The 15,978-nt window shown below is 42.6% G+C and overlaps 1 protein-coding gene across 1 annotated transcript in view; it reads right to left on the bottom strand.

Moving 5' to 3' along the window:
* SMPX (small muscle protein X-linked) overlaps nucleotides 1-15,978 on the bottom strand; it is a 135,518-nt gene that overhangs the window by 95,316 nt on the left and 24,224 nt on the right. Inside the window, exon 2 of the mRNA XM_069761475.1 lies at nucleotides 2,191-2,248. Within this exon, the coding sequence (XP_069617576.1) occupies nucleotides 2,191-2,229 (39 nt within the window). The 5' untranslated portion in view covers nucleotides 2,230-2,248. The remainder of the gene's footprint in view (nucleotides 1-2,190; nucleotides 2,249-15,978) is intronic.

The following is a 15,978-nucleotide window of genomic DNA, read 5'->3' as shown; positions in this document are numbered from 1 at the left end:
GTGTTTATTTCTGCTAATGTTAATGATTATGGCTTACAGATGTTTCATTGGATCCTACTCGGACTGAGATTACAGTGGTCTGCACCTGCCCTTACACAGGGTCATTAGGTGTTTTTGCACATGTTTATCTGGTATTGGAGCTACTGGATGACAAATTCAGTAGCAACAGAGACTAACGAGACCCCAAGGGGCATCACTAGAGAAGTGTTATTGGTTCAAACTAGTGCAGATTAAAAAGAGGTTGTATTTGCACATGATTGGTTCTGAATTCACAAAAAGCTGAAATCACATTGATTTAAGGTTGACATAGGCCTGGTTGTTAAAGGGGTTAAAAAGTTAAAGAGCTACAAGTAATCTGTTATCTGTATCAAATACTAAGGAGCCTTTAAATAATTCAATGTGAATGCAATGCCTGTATAGACATTTTAAAAAAATAAATAAATTCTGTAACCATAAAAATAATACATTTTGAGCGAATCTGAATAGTCATTTTCATTGCAGCCTACTGTCCTATTATACATATAGTAGATGGTGGCCCGATTCTAACGCATCGGGTATTCTAGAATATGCATGTCCACATAGTATATTGCTCAGACACGTAGTATATTGCCCAGTCACGTAGTATATTGCCCAGCCACGTAGTATATTGCCCAGCCACGTAGTATATTGCACAGAGCCACGTAGTATATTGCCCAGTCATGTAGTATATAGCCCAGTCACGTAGTATATTGCCCAGCCACGTAGTATATTGCCCAGCTACGTAGTATATTGGCCAGCCACGTAGTACATTGGCCAGCTACGTAGTATATTGCCCAGCCACGTAGTATATTGCCCAGCCACGTAGTATATTGGCCAGCCACGAAGTATATTGCCCAGTCACGTAGTATATTGCCCAGCCACGTAGTATATTGGCCAGCCATCTAGTATATTGCCCAGTCTCATAGTATATTGCACAGCCACATAGTATATTGCCCAGCCACGTAGTGTATTGCCCAGCCACGTAGTATATTGCCCAGCCACGTAGTATATTGCCCAGTCACGTAGTATATTGCCTAGCCACGTAGTATATTGCCCAGTCACGTAGTATATTAGCCAGTCATGTAGTCTATTGCCCAGTCACGTAGTATATTGCACAGCGACGGAGTATACAGCACAGAGCCACATAGTATATTGCCCAGCCACGTAGTATATTGCCCAGTCACGTAGTATATTGCCCAGTCACGTAGTATATTGCCCAGCCACGTAGTATATTGCCCAGTCAGGTAGTGTATTGCACAGCGACGGAGTATACGGCACAGAGCGACGTAGTATATTGCCCAGTCACGTACTATATTGCCCAGCCACGTAGTATATTGCCCAGTCACGTAGTATGTTGCCCAGTCACGTAGTATATTGCCCAGCCACGTAGTATATTGCCCAGTCACGTAGCATATTGCACAGCGACGGAGGATACAGCACAGAGCCACGTAGTATAGAGACTTAAAATAACAAATAAACATATACTCACCTTCCGAAGGCCTGTTGAAGTCCTGCTATACTCACCATCCGCCGCCTTTCCCGCTCCTCGGGACGCTCCGGTGACCGCTCCATTGCAAGCGGCAGCTTCCGATCCCAGGGCTGGTATGAGCGCAGGACCTGTGATGACGTCGCGGTCACATGACCGTGACATCATGGCAGGTCCTTGTCGCATACACTCCTTGCCACCGGAACCTGCCGCTTGCATGGAGCAGTCACCGGAGTGTCCCAAGGAGCGGGAAAGACGGCGAATGGTGAGTATAGCAGGTTTTTTTTAATATTTTTAACATGACATATTTTTACTATTGATGCTGCATAAGCAGCATCAATAGTAAATAGTTGGGAACACACAGGGTTAATAGCAGCGGTAACGGAGTGCGTTACACCGCCGCCCGTTACCGCTGCCATTAACCCTGTGTGAGTGATGACTGGAGGGGAGGATTATGGCACCGGGCACTGACTGCAGGGGAGTACGGGAGGCACTAATCGGACTGTGCCCGTCGCTGATTGGTCGCGGCAGCCATGACAGGCAGCTGCCGAGACCAATCAGCGACGCGGGATTTCCGGGACAGAAAGACGGAAGTACCCCTTAGACAATTATAAATATAGATAGCATAATGTACACTTCTATAAAATGCAGGCAGCAAATATACATTGTATACTGTTCATACATACCTGGAGAGATTTGACATGTGACGCCGACTGTTTAGACATCTTAAAAGCTGAGATCTTCCTGCAAACAAAGTTAAAAGAATCAGATTCTAGGCATCCACTCGATGCTCATGCACTTCATGGTAAGGATACTCTATATCTCACTTTCCCGGTTGCCTGGATACTTCCACCAATTATGTGTTGGAGTAAGAACACCTGAGCTCCGCCAATTAATAATTAACGGTGAGAAATTATACTACGTACATCTACTACATGCTCGTCAGATCAAGGGATCTCTTCCTGTAAGAGACCTGATTTGTCATCTGCTCCATTGTTTCTCCTTTACCTCGGATAGCAAATAATTCAATATGGAGTCAGCTAGCGAGTAAAGTTTTCGTCTGTCGTATCAGTTTTTCGTCCATTGTCTCCCTGAGAGTCAATGTGATAAAAGGCAGAAAAAATAAACTCCTGCTGTCCTGAGACGACATCTGTCTTGTGTCGTTATCATCTTTCCAATCCATCACCCCAATGACTTAAATGTAAAATTAGGATGAAATATCGGACAGAAAACTGACAATTACATTAAAATCCCTTTTCAATGAATGGGATCTCGCCTTATTCAAACATCTTGTCAGAAGTAATCCTATTCCTCAGACATTCTGCATTTTTATTGTCTTTTTGGGGCATTTATTTCTACATTACTTGAATGTCTATACTGTAGTGACTATGAGAATGTCTACACATATATATTTATATAAGATAGAAGTTTCTATGTCAATCTTTATGAATAAACAACTGGAGTAAAATGCTAGAAATGTATTAAAAGACATAAATAATTGGGGAACACAATTTTTTAAGAGTTAGGTCAGACAACTGTTCTTAATTAATTTTTGGATGCTGAATCCAGAAATGATCTCAGTTTTTCTCTATCACGTCAAGTTTTTGAACTATAGGATTTTTGTCTTCTCAAAACTATGTAAACTACTGTACCTAAAAAGTGTTGTTGTTTTTTTTAAATAGTACAAATATGAACAAAAAATGAAATATATATGAAATAGGCATGACAAAGTTGTGACTACTCTTACAAGTTGCCACGTAGCTCTATATGAGTCGAATTGTAATCAAATAACAAGTCTTATTACAGATATCAGTGCAATTGTGCTTCTCTGGCAGGTAAGTTGTGTAGGAAAAACTTGACGTGCTAGAAAAAAACTGACTACATTTTTGGAATCAGCATGCCAATTTTAGTATAAATCAGCTCAAAAACCTAACTCAACAGAAATTTTTTTTCAAATTGTTCCCGTAAGAGACAAAGATGCAATAAATAGGTTATCCTCTCCATGTGTTATTGGCACTATTATTTCCACTAAGATTCTGGTGTAAAATTATAGTAAATTTGTTGGGCAGCAAAATACTAACCTTTCATACTAAGGGCCCAGTTCATCAAAGCTTTTGTGTCAGCATTCTGGCATAAAAAAGCTTTGAAAAGTTGCATAATTTTGGCACAACTCAAGACTGTCAAGGCATTTTTGCCCAGCTCCGACAAAGTTTTAAACCCACCTGAAGAAGGAGCCTCTGTGCTCTGAAAGCTTGCAAATATATTTTTTCTGGTTAGCCAATAAAGGTATCTGTCACAAGGGTGTCACATCCCCCTGGAAGTTACACTCTCCTGGAGTTAGATGTTCATGTCAGGTAATGAATCACAGGTCTTCTTTAGAGATGGTGTGATTCTTGTCAACGCTTTATATGCTGGTCAGAAACATGCAGCTCCATTTCAGCTGCTTCTGATTTGGTCATTACCTCTTCCTATATAAAGTGGTCAGACCTTCTTGTTCCTGCCAGTGAAAGATTCTTCTTCCTGTGCTGTGTGCCAAAGCTAAGTGGTTGTAGAAGAGTTGTTGTAGAAGTGTTTTGTTGTTTTCTATAGTTTGTGTGTGTTTATCTCCTGGTCTGTGTTCCATTTAGTTTATTCCTCCCTGTCCCTATCCTCCTCCCTATTGTTGGTTAGTGCTTTTGTATGATAGAGGTTTTGCCTAGGGGGCGTTATCAGAGGGTCAGGTGACCGAGCACAGGTAGTGCAGGGACAAGGCACACTGTGCACAAGAACCTGAGACTAAGCAGTGAGCAGCACACAGGACCTAGCACCGAGCAGTCAAATGACCAGAGGGGCAGAGCACCCGTGTGTGAATGCAGGGAAGGCAACTGAATGCACAGAGTGCAAGGCAAAGACCGTACACGTGGTCAAGGAAAGCTGAGGGTCAAAAGCCACACGAGAGAGTAGTAGCTAGGGATAAGACAAATAGTAAATGGAGACAAGCCAAGAGGTCAGATAACCAGGAGAGACAGGGCAGTACAAAGCAGGATACAGAGGCAAAAGTCAGGGGACAAACCGGGTCATACACAGCAAGGCACACACGCACAGAGACACAACAATTACGGAAGTAACCTGGGTCAGCAACAACTAGCCGAGTATACAGAAGTATCACCGACACTAAACCCAGGAACTGCCAACATTAAATAGCCGCCCCAGAACCAAAGTGAGGCGAACTAAAGTTAACCCTTACCTGATCAGGATGGAAGCGGAACCATCCTGTCCAGGGTCATGACAGGTTTTCTGTTATTCCTGTTTTGTCATTGAGTCTTGTTCACACTACATTCCTGCCCCATGCCTCATGGGGTGGGGGAGGGTACAGATCAGGGTTTAACGGAAGCATGGTAAGTTAGGAGACTCGGGCCTCTCTACCTTCAATAGTACTCCTGGGACAGAGATAGTTAGGGTCCCAGTTCCCAGGACAGTGTGAGGACCCCCTTCCTTACCGAAGACTGTGACAGTGTGACAGTATCACTCCGAGAATACTTTTGTCACTTTTGGACATAAAAGTATTTACATCTTGTTTTTCCATAAATGTCTTGTGCAGTGTTTGTTTCAGAAACCAAAAATGCCATAAAAATGCGGTAAAGTGCTGGTATTTTTTGCAAGCATCTGAAAGGGTATCTGTCAGAAGGTTTTGGCTATGTAATCTGAGGAGAGGAAGAAGTAGGCTGTGTAGTGTGGTTTACTTAGACTGAAGGATTAATCGCCTAGTAATTAACATTGCTCTAATTAGCTGGTTGTGTGAGCACTGGTCCGACTCCACCCCCCTTCTGTGATGATAACCACCTCACTGCATATAGAGAGAGCCTGTTGGGGGCAGGGTTAGCTTCCTCAGCTCTGCTGTATTGCCTAGCCTAAAACTCCTATTGTGTCATTGCACCCAGTAAACTAAGTGATGCCCTAAGTGAGACCCTGGTTTCAGGGTCTATTTTCCTAAATCATGCTGCTCTCAGATGAGGTAGAAAAAACCTGCTGTCAGATTCCCTTTAAAACACAGTGGAAACAGAAAAGATTATTAGGACATCAAAAATAAACTAATTAGTGACTAGAAGTGAATGTCAAGCGGAAAAATCTGATACATTTAGGCTGTGTGCACACGTTCCGGATTTTTCGTGGTTTTTTTCACTATAAAAATGTGATAAAACCACGAAAAAAACGCTCACATTAAGCATCCTATTAAAACAATGCAATCCGCATTTTGTATGCACATGCTGCGTTTTTTTCCTGAGCGGAATTGCATTCCGGAAAAAAACGCAGCATGTTCATTAATTTTGGAGAATCGCAGGGATTCCGCACACATAGGAATGCATTGATCCACTTACTTCCCACATGGGGCTATACCCACCATACGGGAAGTAAGCGGATCATGTGCGGATGATACCCAGGGTGGAGGAGAGGAGACTCTCCTCCACGGACTGGGCACCATATAATTGTTTAAAAAAGAGAATTAAAATAACAAATAGTGGTATACTCACCTTCCGATGGCCCCCGGAGTCCTCCCGCCTCTCAGCGGTGCACGCGGCGCCTTCAGTTCCCTGGGATGCTGTGTGCGAAGGACCTGCGATGATGTCACGGTCACGTCCATGGGATCGGAAGCCGCCCCGTGCGCCGCTGAGGAGATCGGGACGCTGGAAGGTGAGAATAACCTTTTTTTTTTATTATTATTTTTAACACTCTATCTTTTACTATTGATGCTGCATAGGCAGCATCAATATTAAAAAGTTGGTCACACTTGTCAAACACTCTGTTTAACAAGAGTGACCAACCTGTCAATCAGTTTTCCAAGCGATGCTACAGATCGCTTGGAAAACGCTACCATTCTGCAAGCTAATTACGTTAATTAGTGTTTAGCGGGAATACGCATGCCAATTCCGCATGCGTTATACCCGCGTCAGGAGTTGAGGAATTGCCGAGGAAATTTCCGCGGCAATTCTGCAACGTGTGCACTTAGCCTTAGGCTCTGATTAATCTAAGTGTTTAGCCCAGAAACCTGGCGTAAAACACTTTGAAAAGTCGTATGCCTCTTAATGAATTTGCCGCAACTTATTTCTGCATGTCCTCTTTAGACTGGCGTATAAAATACCAATCTTAATGAATTCAGGCTATGGAGCACTGCCCCACAGATTGGCAGGCCATGGAAATATCTAATCTGAAAAGCAGAAATTAGACAATGTGGATGGCACTTATGGAGAGGACTGTGAATGACAATCTTTCAATAGCACTGTGAATTACAATATTTTGAGGATATTAGTTGACATTATTTAGAGGTCATGTAGTTAAAGAGATTGTCCAAGACTTCAGTGTATAGTCTCTCATGTCAAAGAATTGGGTTGTACATTATATATTATATTACACTCTGATCACAGTTTGATCGGAGTGTGATCGTAGTGTGCTCCGATTTTCTCGTATGAGGAGAAGATGGAGAAAAAAAATGTCTCCATCTTCTCTATTCTGTTAGTCTGTGGAAATCAGACTGCACTCAGATATCATCCAAGGTTGTCACTCAGATGTCATCCACAGATGCACTGACTTGCATGGCTGAGTGTCATCCGAATATTGGATAAAATTTGGACATGCCGTGTTTTTTTCCACAGACCGGCTCTGTCCGAGGAAAAAAATCAGACATGTGCACGTCCCCATAGAATAACATTGCTCTTAGCGTGATCTGATATTTTCTTGGATATCACTTGGTCTGAAAATACGGTCATGTACGCGAGCCCTCAGAGTAAATCATCAATATCAGAAGGGTGTGGACCGACACCTGAAACACCAAGCGATAAGATGTTTGCGGTTTCCACAGCGCCCCAATCTTTATAGTGTATAGAGCGAGAACAGTATGGCTCCGTACACTGGAACGTGGTCATTCTTGGGTACTGCAGCTCAGCTTCTACTCTAGTGAATGAGAGTGAAGTTGCAGTACCCGGGAACAGTCACTACACAGCATACGGAGCTGCGCAGTTTCGACTTTGTATGCTATGTACATCATCCAGAAAATGTGAATTTGTAAGCCGTGGGAAGCCCCTTTAAACAGTAAAATACTGATGTTGGGTTTATGAAATACCTCTTCTGTGACCAACATGGTAACTAAACTTATTTTGTCTTCTAATTCGATTATTGCATATAATATTCTTTAAATATTTTAGACTATGTACGGAATAAGCAGTAAGTTTGAAATCTTTTTGCTTCTACAATTTATTTAAAAACGTCTGTGTAATGAAAACTTTTGGATTGACTTTTTGACCCCATCATAACAGGATGATAATGTGTGAAATGATAAAGCAGGTAAAAGAGCAGTGTGCTGACCAGCCTGAAGCAAGCAGCCGTGCTGTGAGCATTGGCAGCCAAGAAAAAGAGATGTTCGGCTAGTGAAGGAGAAAGTGTCTCCGACAAGGTGCTGAGATTTATGGCTTTAATTTGAAGTTAGTTTGGAGCTCCGATGCTTTTAAAATTGTAGCAAATTTCATTTATCAAATATGAAATCTGAGGGTATTAAACTCTATAAAAGATTGTGATCTAATATATTTGCTGGTTTTAGGCTCCATTAAGCATAGATATAAATTTAATTAACTCACCTTTCTTTAGGCTATGATTTATGCACTGTGGTCAGAGGTGGATTTAGGACCTTGAGCATAATGTTCAGAGGATAGAACTGGTGAAGTACTGAGGCCTTTCTTTGTAATCCAACTAGCAATTTGGATGTTTTCCCAATGTTTAGGTGTGTTTCATTCCAATAACCTGGCTTCCTAAAAAACTAATTTGGGTAGATTCAGTTCCTTCGATGTAACTAGCCAAAGTGTGTGCATGAGATACGGACAATAGAAATTTGATTCTAAGGGATCATAATCTATTATACTGGAATCTGGAATAAGCAACACAATAGTAAAAACCGTAGTGCATTTTTTTCAAAATTGGTGTGAAAAAAAAATCATCTACTGTAAGAAGCTAGGTTAGCCATCTTGGTCCACTAATATTAGATGAGTGGGATTAAGTCACGGTTTGAATAAGTCATGGTATTACATCATTTTCCTGTAAGAATGTGGAAAGAGAAGAAACAACCTCCTGAAGTTATATAGTGCTGACAAGTGTCATATTGCTTCATTTTCCATATGCTAATGTTTGATAGAATTGTTTTATATGTCATGTGTTATGAATGACCTCCTATGTGCTTGTGTGGGGAACTACGTGGAAAGGATCGATGTCTGAATGAGCCCTGGCAGTTAGGGTATGTTTCCACGTTCAGGAAACGCTCCGTGTTTGACGCTGGGTAGAGATGCAGCGTCAAACACGCAGCGTCCAGATGTTACAGCATAGTGGAAGGGATTTCAGGAAATCCCATCTCCACTATGCATCAAAAGACGCATGCGGCAGACCCGCGGAAACGGACATGCGGCGCGTCTTTTCAGAAGGCAGCATGTCCTTACAATGCTCAAACAACGCAAGGACAGCGCAGGTGACCTGCCAGTAACCTCAGGTGCAGATTTTACCTGCGTAAAATCCTGACCAAATCCTGATGTAATCATGAACGTGGACACATACCCTTAGGATATGGAGGACATGACACAAACACACAGCAGTGATGGTGGTGGTAATTGTGGCACTGGCAGTTTAAGTGGCAGGGGCACTGGCAATGACATTTTACAAGTAATAGGAAATCTAAAGGATGGAACCAGAAGACAACTGTCAGCCGCGTCAGGACTCATTAATGATGATTTCATGGTGAACAAGATCTGGCAACCAGATCAGGGTGACAAGAAAGTGATGTCATCAGAGGTTGAGGATGGTGGCATGAGAGATGAAAAGCATAACTGAAGTTCAGCCAAAAGATTTTTCAAGGGCAGATATTCTTCTTCTGTGGTAAGCAAAGCATAGGAGCAAATGATGCCGCAACAGTACCTGAGAGATCTGGTCATGGTCGTGATGGTGGTGAGTCCTAATACGGTCATTTCAAGTGTAGGAAATCTTTTCCCTGTTGCTGGCTAATGAATCTTTTGCCTTGTGCAGTTTCTGCAGAATAAAAGTAAGCTGTGCATATCCTGGCATAAATCTACTAGGAAATATGGCTTTTCATCAGCACATGAAGCATTCACTTGCTCTTGAGGGAAAATCAAGCTGGACAGCAATGTGATCATCAACATCACTTCATCATCTACTGCATGCTATACTCTGACTACTCCTATCGCTCCTACTCCATTGCACCATCATGGACTGGAAGTTACAGTGACTCTCTGGTGTCTGTGCACAACAAAATGTAAGTCAGTGCCCAGAGAAGGGCGGAACAATGTATAGGAGCAACGACAGAAAGAATGCGACGGTGCAGGATGTCTGGCCGCACACCTGTCATCAAAGGCACACTGCGAAGAGAGGGGAGGAGAAATCTGGTATAATGAAGTGAGAAGGCAGTCTTTCCTTCTGGGCAGCGTACGCCCCATAGCCCGGAAGAAATAATTAACATAAAGAGATAAAAGATGATTTTTAAATAATCCAGGAGGCATACAGGTTTGACTAGTTTCAGCTGTCTACAACCTGTATGCCCATATTAATAGCAGAAAGTGCTAAAATGGGGTGACAGATTCCCTTTAATGTACATTGTATGTAAGATATGTGTATTCTAAATATCACGCACATTTAAGAACCTGATACATTTCAAATAAAAGCCTCATGACTGCCTTATTTCTCTGTATGGAGTAATACAATGGACACTTACGCTAAAAATAAAGCTTGGATTAGATCAGGAGGATGTGGATCAGTGTGATTTGATTTCCTGTTTAGCTTGGAATAAAGATGTTCAAGGCTGTAGTTTTTGGATGTTACTATTGCAATGTGCTAATACTAAAGGAGCTGTAAATTAGATATAACACAGCTCTGTTCACATTGTGTTTGGTGAATTGGTAGGGAAATGCTTTTTCCATATATGCTGTATACATGGTCACAAAACGCAACATTATGCCACATATGCATATTTGTTCAAAGGGCTGGTAAAATAGTGCCAGATGATTTTGGAAGTGGCTCTCTGGTGAATGAAGCAGAGCATTCCTATGTACTGTATGAAAGTCAAACGACAGCTTGGCCAACAATATCTAATGTGCATTCCCAGCATATAGCTATACCCCTGCACCAGAACACATTTTTTGATATATACAGCTCTGGCAAAAAATAAGAGACCACCACATCAAAACCCTGTCATGGGCAGCCCAATCTCCAGACCTGAACCCCATTGAAAACCTCGAGAATGTAATCAAGAGGATGATGGATGGTCACAAGCCATCAAACAAAGAAGAACTGCTTACATTTTTGCGCCAACAGCAATGTGAAAGACTAGTGGAAAGCATGCCAAGACGCATGAAAGCTGTGATTAAAATCATGGTTATTCCACAAAATAATGATTTGTGAACTCTTACTGAGTTAAAACATTAGTTTTGTTGTTTATAAATGATTAGGAACTTGGTTTCTTTGTATTATTTGAGGTCTGAAAGCACAGCTTTTTTTTATTTTGACCATTTCTCCTTTTCAGAAAAAAAATACAAAATTTATTGCTTAGTAAATCGGAGACATGTTGTGAGAAGTTTATAGAATAAAATAACAATTTACATTTTACTCAAAAATATACCTGTAAAGAGAAAAATCAGACAATCTGAAAATTTTGCAGTGGTCTCTTAATTTTCGCCAGAGCTGTAAGTATGTCAGGGAAAGCAACTTAAAGACATTGTCCACTACTTGGACAATCAGTTCTCATACCCCACACTTGGCCTCCAATCTACTATATAATTGTCTAAGGGTCACTTCCGTCTGTCCTTCTATCTGTCTGTCTGTCACAGATATTCATTGGTCGCGGCCTCTGTCTGTCATGGAAATCCAAGTCGCTGATTGATCGTGGCAAAACGCCCACGACCATTGCCACGACCAATCAGCGACGGGCACAGTCCGGTGGCAAAATGGCCGCTCCTTCCTCCCCGCAGTCAGTGCCCGCTCCATACTCCCCTCCAGTCAGCCCTCACACAGGGTTAATAGCAGTGTTAATGGACCGCGTTATGCCGCGGTGTAACGCACTCCATTAATGCAGCTATTAACCCTGTGTGACCAACTTTTTACTATTGATGCTGCGTATGTAGCATCAATAGTAAAAAGATCTAATGTTAAAAATAATAATAATAAAAAAAAAGGTTATTCTCACCCTCCGACGTGGCGCTGTCCTCGGCAGTGCAAGCGGCAGGGTCCGGTGCTAAGGATGCTATGCGAGTAGGACCTTCCATGACGTCACGGTCATGTGACCACGACGTCATCACAGGTCCTGCGCTCATACCAACCCTGAGACCGGAAGCTGCCGCGTGCACCGCACACAGGTGCCAGGACTTCAATTGGCCTTCGGAAGGTGAGTATATGTTTATTTTTTATTTTAAGTCTTTTTTAACCACGCATATAGTGCCCACATTGCTATATACTATGTGGGCTGCGTTATATACTGTGTGGGCTGCATTATATACTACATGGCTTCTATATACTATGTGGCAAGTGTTATATACTATGTGGGCAATGTTATATACTGCGTGGGCTGCGTTATATACTACATGGCTGCTATATACTATGTGGGCAGTGTTATATACTGTGTGGGCTGCGTTATATACTACATGGCTGCTATATACTATGTGGCCAGTGTTATATACTATGTGGGCAATGTTATATACTGCGTGGGCTGTGTTATATACTGCTTGGGCTGTGTTACTGCGTGGCCACTGTTATATACTGCGTGGTCTGTATTAACACATCAGGTATTCAAGAATATGTCGTGGCCTGTGCTATATACTCTGTGGCTGCTATATACATATTCTAGAATACCCGATGCGTTAGAATCTGGCCACCATCTAGTAAAATATAAAAGCTTATACTCACCTCACATGCCGGCGCCTTTCCAGCAGTGTCTGCACTCGTGTTCCTGGGGCTCTCGTGTGGTTGTTATGACACACGAGCCCGGCACCCAATCAGCACTGGAGTCACTTCCCCGCCTTCATACGAGATGAACACAAACAGGAAGTGAGAGCAACGGCAGGCGAGGACAGTGACACCAGCGCTGATTGGGTGCAGGGGTCACATGTCATAACAACTGCACGAGAGCCCAGGAATGCGAGTGCCGACACCACAGGAACGGTGTCAGCACGGGAGGTGAGTATAAGCTTTTTTATTTTATTGGGGTCAAACATTTAGATCAAGAAGATTTGTCCTAGTAATGAACAACACATTAAATGATGAATAATTTCTGCCTCTTTTATAAAAAATCTGGTACCTGCAGCCTACCATGGATGTTTATAACAGTGGAAAGTAGTAAATTTACTGGAGCTTTCTTGCAGGTGGGCCGTATTCTAAGCTTTGCTTTTGGCTCATAGGATCAGCGCACTTCTGTGTAAAAAATTTCCACAACTAAACAAATGGTAGAGAAAAACTAATATCTAAAAAGTTTGATATTACCCTAGATAAATCTCTATGGTGTATATACATTGTATATTACTAGCCTTGCAACATTTCTAAAAATATAACAATGGAAATAGGTCAAATAGTAACTGAGCGAAATGGCAGATCAATAGTTTTACTACCCTAAGGCCCTGATTCATCATTGTCTTAGTCCGTGTTTTTTGCCTAGTTTTGTTTGTTTTGCACCTCTTTTATTTGCACTATTCCATTATTCTGTTTGCATCTGTTTAAAGTCTATTTCATCTGTGCGCACCTGTTTTTATTTTTTTCTGCTTTGTGGGTGGAGTTTAGCAACTTCATATGTTTTATCTGATTCATCAATTGCAACACTTTAAAAAGTCGCAAAACTTTGTGCAACTCCCCGTGGAGTGATTTTCTGCATCTAATTCAAAACTTAAATTTTCTAGTGACATTTTGGAAAAGTTGTTCAAAAAGTCACAAAAAAGATAAGTGACAGTCAACTTTTTAAAAATTTGCACCAAACTCATGATGCATTCACCATTTTGATGAATTTTGGCACAATAAAAATCAGAGAATGCCATAAAATAAAAAAAACAGAAAAGTTACTTGAAAAATCCCCACAAATGATCAATCGGGGCCTCCAGTTTTGTCGCTTTACACAATGTTTTTTTTAAATCTAAATAGGTTTAAAATCTCTAATTAATTTATCTTTATACCAGATTGAATGTACCTGAGACATTGGACTAAAGGTACCTTCACACTAAGCGACGCTGCAGCGATACCGACAACGATGTCGATTGCTGCAGCGTCGCTGTTTGGTCGCTGGAGAGCTGTCACACAGACAGCTCTCCAGCGACCAACGATCCCGAGGTCCCCGAGGTAACCCGATGTTTACCATCGTTACCAGCGTAAACGTAAAAAAAAAAACAAACACTACATACTTACCTTCAGCTGTCTGTCCTCCGGCGCTCTGCTTTCCTCTGCACTGTCAGCGCCGGTCAGCCGGAAAGCAGAGCGGTGACATCACCGCTGTGCTTTCTGGCTGGCTGGCGCTGACACAGGATGCAGGAGGAGTGCAGAGAAGCAAAGCGCCGGGTACAGACAGCTGAAGGTAAGTATGCAGTGTTTGTTTTTTTAACGTTTACGCTGGTAACCAGGGTAAACATCAGGTTACTAAGCGTGGCCCTGCGCTTAGTAACCCGATGTTTACCCTGGTTACCAGTGAAGACATCGCTGGATCGGTGTCACACACGCCGATCCAGCGATGTCAGCGGGAGATCCAGCGACAAAATAAAGTTCTGGACTTTCCTCAGCGACCAACGATCTCCCAGCAGGGGCCTGATCGTTGGTCGCTGTCACACATAACGATTTCCTTAACGATATCATTGCTACGTCACAAAAAGCAACGATATCGTTAATGATATCGTTATGTGTGAAGGTACCTTAACAAGCAGTTCAGCAAATGGTCTAACATGAAAGCCTATGCCTTCGGACTTTCTACTGATACATGATGGTGGGGGACAGAACGATCCAGCATGTCCAATTTTTATACTGCTAATCCCTTCAGAGATAAACCACCACTAGAGATATTCATCAGTCTCATAGAGAACACAATAGTACCTGGCAGAGCGAGTGCACCTTGTATGAGAGTCAGGGGAGATAGACGAGGGCCGAACAATCGTTAAGCTGACAACTATATAAGGTCCATGGTGTTAGGAGTTGAGTTCCCGCCGCTGCACAGGGGGAATCTCGAACAATGTCTGCTGCGGTCTCCCATTCTGCATCGGCCGCAGTGGAGCCTGCTCAGCGGAGACGACGGTCCCAGCATCTCACTGAATCTGATACTGTGCAAAGGGTTACTGCTGCCTCTCCAGGCTCTGCTATTGTACCCTACACTGGTCTGCGGCGAGCAGGCTTTTCTGGGACTAAGTCATGCTTTGCACACACTGAGCATGCCCAGAGTAAGATCTCTCAGTGGAGATCGAGGGTCACATGCTCAGGTACTGCAGCAACTTCCATTGGTCCTCCAGGAAGGCCCTGTACCTGATCAAGTTCTGTGGCAGCCTTCCATTGGTCCTTCTGGGAAGGTCCTGAAGTTACTGCAGCTATAAAAGGTTCTCATGACCGCACGGCCATGCGCTAGTATCAAATATGTACGAGCTCAGCACCAGTGTGGTCGTGTGTGTGGTCAGGGACCCGGCTGAAATAAGCCCCTAGAATCCTGGCACCTCCGGCGAGGAGTTTATGTGTGAATTCAGGGCTGGCTAATAGCTATTAGAATTCCGGCTCCACTGGAGAGGAGCTGCGTGTTGGTTGGACTGCATGACCACTGTCGGCTCTACACAGTAGCTGTGTCCCCTGTGAGCTAAACAGGGCACAGCGTTCTCTTTACTATGGGCTCTGTGAAGTAACAAAGTTCGTTTGTACTAATTTCCTTCGCCACCTTGCTTAGCAGCAGGTTCTTTCCTGCACGGTGGATCCCGGGTTGCGAATGCACCTATCTCATCTAATAAATATATTCGGTGCGTTCCGCCAACCCTAACACATGGGGGGCTTTTGGGTACATTTGCACTGCATTTTGCTAGTTCCTTGGGTGATTAACAACTTGTTTAGACTAGCCAATTATTGGGAAACCAGCATTCCAGAAATGCTTGTTTCACATTATCGGCCTGTATAAATGCTCCCTTCTTGCTCTTAACCCCTTAACGACAAGAGGTATTTTTGGTTTTGCATTTTCATTTTTTGCTCTCCTTCTTCCCATAGCCATAACTTTTATATTTTTCCATCAATATGGCCAAGTGAGGGCTTATTTTTTGAGGGACGAATTGTACTTAGGAATGACACCATTAGTTTTACCATGTCATGTACTCTAAAATAGGAAAAAAATTCCAAGTGTGGTGAAATTGCAAAAAAGTGCAATCTCACGGGGGTTTTTTGTTTGTTTTTTACCATGCTCACTAAATGCTAAAACTGATCTGCCATTATGATTCTTCAGGTCATTAGAGTTCTTAGAT

Source organism: Ranitomeya imitator, chromosome 3 (genome assembly GCF_032444005.1).
Source record: "Ranitomeya imitator isolate aRanImi1 chromosome 3, aRanImi1.pri, whole genome shotgun sequence".
Lineage (NCBI taxonomy): Eukaryota > Metazoa > Chordata > Amphibia > Anura > Dendrobatidae > Ranitomeya > Ranitomeya imitator.
This window is presented reverse-complemented; position numbering and strand designations above follow the sequence as displayed.